Genomic DNA, 6,774 nt, shown 5'->3' with positions numbered 1-6,774 from the left:
GGAGGATTTTTAGTTTGATAGCCACAGGAAAAAAGGATCTCCTGTGGCGTTCTGTGCTGCATCTTGGTGGAACCAGTCTGTTGCTGAAAGTGCTCCTCAGGTTGACCAGTGTGTCATGGAAGGGGTGAATTGTATTGTCCAAAATGCTCCACAGTTTGAGGAGCATCCTCCCCTCCAAGACCACCTCCAAAATGAATCCAACTCCACTCCCAGTACGGAGCCAGCAATCCTGATGAGCTTGTGTAAAGAAGGAACTGCAGATGCTGGTTTAAACCAAAGATATACACAACAAGCTGGAGTAACTCAACGGGACAGGCATCCCTGGAGAGAAGGAATGGGTGACAGTTCGGGTCGAGACCTTCTTCAGTCAAAAGGTCCAGCTTTTGCGTCTATTCCTGATGAGCTTATTGATTCTGTTGGCGTCCGCGGCCCACACACAACAATAACCTCAGCAACAATGGTCTACTGTGGACTATGAATTAACGTTGCACTACGGAATTCGGTTTTGTCACTGTAATGCTTGCCTGGTATCAGGGTTATTAGTTTGTTGTACTTTCGATTATCTATGTGTCATTTCATTTGCGGGCCTGTTGAGCTGCAAGTAAGAATTTCATCGTCCCGTAGTCGGCACACTTAAACACTCTTGAACTTTTGCAATAGGTCAAACAATCAGGGGCGTTTGAAATTCATATTTATTTCTTGCTATTCTTTTACAAAGCCAGAAATCGCTCTGGATACCAACATATATGAGCATATAAGTAAATCAGAAGTCGGGGAAGGAAAATACGGTAGGTTTCTCTCGATGAACGCAGTTTCCATATCCTGACTAAGTGGCCAGCTTCTGCTTCAAGCGTTGAACACAGGATCTAATTTAAACCATATTCCCTTCCTTTAAATAATCCAAACGTTTTAGACCATTCAGAGTTCTGCATGGACAGCATAAAGCATTGCATTTACTCCCTATATTTACCTGAAAAAGCCATTGGAAACGTCCATTCATAACCGAGTGCGCAGTCACCAATCGGCTTCCTCTTCCTGGTGCGTCTTTGAATATCTTCCCAACAGCCAGATTTCCTCTATCCCTGATAACCGCTAAAACAAAAAAGCTAATGTCATAAGGATCCCAGTAAACGGGACAATTTACTTCTGTATTTAGACTCTCCACAGAAAATTAAATCAATATATTATTATTTCACAATGAATGCCTCTATTTTGAGTACCAATATCGGAACAATTAGCCCACAGACGATTTGCTTTCAGGACGCTTTTTGCTGCGAACCAGCGTCTCAAGTAGAGACGATCTCGCTCTCCACTGGAGTAGATCGCTGGGCAGCCCGGCGTGAGATGCGGTCTTGTCTGACTAGGTGGGGTGGTTAATTGTGCACTCGCCAAATAGTGTCAGGGCTTGAAGAGGTGGATGTGTTTTTGCCTCGCACTGATACCCTCATTCATTGTGTTGGTTGCTCCGGCTGGGTCCTCCTGGACGGCTTTCGTTTTGGACATTTGCTCGCCCGCCCGCCTTCATTGCCATTTGGACATAACTGTGAGTGGAGAGCTGCAAACCGTCATGGCGCAAGGCGCAGCCCAGGGCAGCGGGCGCTGTTGACGAGCGCGAGGCCGGAGCGCGCGCGTTCCTGGGGTTGAAAGCGGCCAGCGTTCGAAACCGCCGTCATGAGCAACATCTACATCCAGGAGCCGCCCAGCAGCGGGAAGGTAACGCGCCGCAGAGCAGCACAGAGCAGCGCCCGCAACCCGGGGCAACCCTCGCCGCTCCCCGACAGCCACAGACTAGTCTCACTGTCGGAGGCGGCGTGCCAATAGACAATAGACAATAGACAATAGGTGCAGGAGTAGGCCATTCAGCCCTTCGAGCCAGCACCGCCATTCAATGCGATCATGGCTGATCACTATCAATCAGTACCCCGTTCCTGCCTTCTCCCCATACCCCCTCACTCCGCTATCCTTAAGAGCTCTATCCAGCTCTCTCTTGAAAGCATCCAACGAACTGGCCTCCACTGCCTTCTGAGGCAGATAATTCCACACCTTCACCACCCTCTGACTGAAAAAGTTCTTCCTCATCTCCGTTCTAAATGGCCTACCCCTTATTCTCAAACTGTGGCCCCTTGTTCTGGACTCCCCCAACATTGGGAACATGTTATCTGCCTCTAATGTGTCCAATCCCCTAATTATCTTATATGTTTCAATAAGATCCCCCCTCATCCTTCTAAATTCCAGTGTATACAAGCCCAATCGCTCCAGCCTTTCAACATACGACAGTCCCGCCATTCCGGGAATTAATCTAGTGAACCTACGCTGCACGCCCTCCATAGCAAGAATATCCTTCCTCAAATTTGGAGACCAAAACTGCACACAGTACTCCAGGTGCGGTCTCACCAGGGCCCGGTACAACTGTAGAAGGACCTCTTTGCTCCTATACTCAACTCCTCTTGTTACGAAGGCCAACATTCCATTGGCTTTCTTCACTGCCTGCTGAACCTGCATGCTTCCTTTCATTGACTGATGCACTAGGACACCCAGATCTCGTTGAACTCCCCCTCCTCCTAACTTGACACCATTCAGATAATAATCTGCCTTTCTATTCTTACTTCCAAAGTGAATAACCTCACACTTATCTACATTAAACTGCATCTGCCATGTATCCGCCCACTCACACAACCTGTCCAGGTCACCCTGCAGCCTTATTGCATCTTCCTCACAATTCACACTACCCCCCAACTTAGTATCATCTGCAAATTTGTGGCCCACTCCTGCAAACTACCTTCATGGAAGGCAGTCGATAATACACAATAGGTGCAGGAGGAGGAGGCCATTCGGCCCTTCGAGCCAGCACCGCCATTCAATGTGATCATGGCTGATCATTCACAATCAGTACCCTGTTCCTGCCTTCTCCCCATACCCCCTGACTCCGCTATCATTAAGAGCTCTATCAAGCTCTCTCTTGAAAGCATCAAGAGAATTGGCCTCCACTGCCTTCTGAGGCAGAGAATTCCACAGATTCGCAACACTCTGACTGAAAAAGTTCTTCCTCATCTCTGTTCTAAATGGCCTACCCCTTATTCTTAAACTGTGACCCTGGTTCTGGACTCCCCCAACATTGGGAACATGTTTCCTGCCTCTAGCGTGTCCAATCCCTTCTTAATAATCTTATGTTTCGATAAGATCCCCTCTCATCCTTCTAAATTCCAGTATATACAACCCTAGACCTAGTCGCTCCAGTCTTTCAACATACGACAGTCCCGCTATTCTGGAAATTAACCTAGTGAACCTACGCTGCACTCCCTCAATAGCAAGAATATCCTTCCTCAAATTTGGAGACCGGACTGAAGGGGCCGGTTTCTTCTATAGGCTCGTTACAAATTGGCCCGGTGATCATACATTTGGCCCAGTTACAAATTGGCCCAGGGATCATACATTTTGCTTGAATTCTGAAGCCTTCATTAGTCTGGATTCGGAGGCTAATTGGCCTTGGTAAATTGCCCCTATTGTGCAGGGGATAGATGCGAAACCGGGATAACACTTAGTCTGAATCAATGATTGTTGGTCGGCATGCCTTATCTTTCATTCAGTCAAAAGAGCAAGGAGTTTTGTTACAAACCAATAAAACATCAATAAGGCCACAATAGGAGTATTTTGTTCAGTTCGGGTTGCCACAGTATAGGATGGACAGGTTGCATTACAGATTGCCCAGGAGAATCACTGGGATGGAGCATATTGATTATGAGGTAGAGGCTTCGTAGACTGAGCTTATTTCCTCGAATTAGAGAAGGCTGGGGAATGGAGAAAACCCGATTTGAAATATACAAAATTATGATGGGTATAGATAGAGTAGATAGACTTTTACCCCATATAGATGCATTTATAACCAGAGAATATTGGGTGAAAGTAAAGTTTAGTTTTAGAGAAGGTCTGAGGAAGATTCTTTGCCCCCACTCAAAGCCTGGATGAAATTTAAAAGGCACTGCCTGAGTAGGTGGAGGCAAGCATTCTCACAACATTTAAGATGTATTAGGTTGAGTTCCTGAAATGCCTTCGCAGAGAACTAATAGCCAAGTGTGGAAAAAGAGATTGGTATAGATGGGGTTACAGATGATTGAACACACACACAGTGGGCAGAAAGGCCAGTTTTCATGCTGCGAATGAGCTGCAGAAAAATGCTTGCTTCTATTCCACAAAGGCAATGTCCATTTCAACTGTCCATTTAGTCAGAGAGGTGCTATGTAGCTATTGCTATATAGGTGCAATGTTAAGAAGGGAAGGAGGAGGATATAATTTACTGCCTCCATTGGTGTGTAAATGAGATGTTGTTGCTCTTGCAGATCATTTTGATCAGTAGTTCAACTTTATGTTCAACCAGATTTGATATGAACTGAAATCCAGAACTCAATCAGTAAATGTACAGAAGTTCATACAACTCTTAATTTATTTCATTTTATTTAATCATTTATCAACCATTCTTTCAGTGTACATTAGCCATTAAGTTACAGGTATATGTTTAGAAGTAGTCACACATATGCATCACAAAATGCTGGAGTAACTCAGTGGGTCAGGCAGCATCTCAGGAGAGAAGGAATGGATGACGTTTCGGGTCGAGATCCTTCAGACTGATGTCAGGGGAGGGGGCGGGACAAAGATAGGATGTAGTGGGAGACAGGAAGACAGTGGGAGAACTGGCAAGGGGGAGGGGAAAGGGAGGGACAGAGGAACTATCTGGTTAGAGAAATCAATGTTTATACTGCTGGGCTGCGAAATATGGGATGCTGTTCCTCCAATTTGCGGTGGGCCTCACTATGACAATGGAGGAGGCCCATGACAGAAAGGTCAGACTGGGATTGGGAGGGGGAGTTGAAGTGCTGAGCCACCGGGAGATCAGGTTGGTTAAGGCAGACTGAGCGAAGGTGTTGAGCGAAACGATCGCCGAGCCTGCATTTGGTCTTGCTGACGTAGAGAAGTTGACAACTGGAACAGCGGCTACAATGGAAGAGATTGGAGGAGGTGCAGGTGAACCTCTGCCTCACCTGGAAAGACTGTTTGGGTCCTTGGATGGAGTCGAGGGGGGAGGTAAAGGGACAGGTGTTGCATCGCTTGCGGTTGCAGGGGAAAGTACCTGGGGAGGGGGTGGTTTGGGTGGGAAGGGATGAGTGGAACAGGGAGTTACGAAGGGAAAGGTCTCTGCAGAAAGCAGAGGAGATGGGAAGATGTGGCCAGTAGTGGGATCCCGCTGGAGGTGACGGAAATGTTGGAGGATAATTTGTTGTAGACGCTGGCTGCTGGGGTGGAAGGTGAGGACAAGGGGGACTGTATCCTTGTTACGAATGGGGAGATGGGGTGCAAGAGTGGAGCTGCGGATATAGAGGAGGCCCTCGTGATAGCCTCATCTATAATGGAAGAGGGGAAGCTTTATTTCCTAAAGAATGAGGACAGCTCTGAAACCCTAGTAGCAAACATCTCATCCTGGGCGTTGATGCGGCATAGACGGAGGAGTTGGGAGTAGGGGATAGAGTTTTTACAGGAGACAGGGTGGGAAGAGGTGTAGTCGAGATAGTTGTGGGAGTCAGTAGGTTTGTAGTAGATGTCGGCCACTAGTCTGTCTCCTGTGATGGAGATGGTGAGATCCAGAAACGGTAGGGAGATGTCGGAGATGGTCCAAGTATATTTAAGAGCAGGATGGAAATTCGTGGTGACATTTATGAAGTTAGTGAGTTCTGCATGGGTACAAGAGGTAGCACCAATGCAGTCGTCAATGTAGCGGAGGTAGAATTCGGGGATGGGGCCAGTGTACGCCTGGAACAGGGATTGTTTGACGCACCCTACAAAGAGGCATGCATAGCTGGGGCCCATGCGAGTGCCCATAGCTACACCTTGGATTTGAAGGAAGTGGGAGGAGTCAAAGGAGAAGTTGTTGAGGATAAGAACCAGCTCTGCTAGACGGAGGAGAGTATTGGTAGATGGAGATTGGCTGGTTCTACGGTCAAGGTCGAAACGGAGGGCTTCAAGATCATCCTTTTGGGGGCTGGAGGTGTAGAGTGACTGGACATCCACGGTAGCGCAGCGGTAGAGTTGCTGCTTTACAGCGAATGCAGCGCCGGAGACACAGGTTCGATCCTGACTACGGGTGCTGCACTGTAAGGAGTTTGTACGTTCTCCCCGTGACCTGCGTGGGTTTTCTCCGAGATCTTCGGTTTCCTCCCACACTCCAAAGACGTACAGGTATGTAGGTTAATTGGCTGGGTAAATGTAAAAATTGTCCCTAGTGGGTGTAGGATAGTGTTAATGTACGGGGATCACTGGGCGGCACGGACTTGGAGGGCCGAAAAGGCCTGTTTCCGGCTGTAGATATATGATATGATGATGATGATAAAGATGAGGGAGTGGGGGCCTGGATTAACTCCCTCATCTTTACCATGGAGTGTGGGAGGAAACAGAGGATCTTGGAGAAAACCCACGCAGTCACTGGACAACTTACAAACTCCGTACAGACAGCCCCGTATTCGGGATCGAACCTGGGTCTCTGGCACTGCAAGCACTCTAAGGCAGCAACTCTACTGCTGCCGCGCAAATTATTCGCTGATTTGCCCAGATAGCATGAGATAGCACAAGACTTTTTCACTATATCGGTGCACGTGACCATAATACCTATAAATATACAAATTCCCACCCTGCTCCCTGTAGACTCTATCCCCTACTCCCAATAAAGTCCATGACACCTCACATGCTCTTCGTCTCTTCAATTACTTCCTTTTTCCAGGCCCCCAC

The 6,774-nt window shown here is 47.6% G+C and overlaps 1 protein-coding gene across 1 annotated transcript in view; it reads left to right on the top strand.

Annotated features, from left to right (window-relative positions):
• The first annotated feature begins 1,282 nt into the window (after window positions 1-1,282).
• LOC144590780 (spliceosome-associated protein CWC27 homolog) overlaps window positions 1,283-6,774 on the top strand; it is a 31,394-nt gene continuing 25,902 nt past the window's right edge. The window contains exon 1 of the mRNA XM_078395201.1: window positions 1,283-1,713. Coding sequence (XP_078251327.1) covers window positions 1,672-1,713 — 42 coding nt within the window. The 5' untranslated portion in view covers window positions 1,283-1,671. The remainder of the gene's footprint in view (window positions 1,714-6,774) is intronic.

This window comes from Rhinoraja longicauda, unplaced genomic scaffold (genome assembly GCF_053455715.1).
Source record: "Rhinoraja longicauda isolate Sanriku21f unplaced genomic scaffold, sRhiLon1.1 Scf000314, whole genome shotgun sequence".
In the NCBI taxonomy this organism is placed as follows: domain Eukaryota; kingdom Metazoa; phylum Chordata; class Chondrichthyes; order Rajiformes; family Arhynchobatidae; genus Rhinoraja; species Rhinoraja longicauda.
The sequence above is the reverse complement of the archived record's forward strand: the minus strand, read 5'-3'. Positions and strand labels throughout refer to the sequence as shown.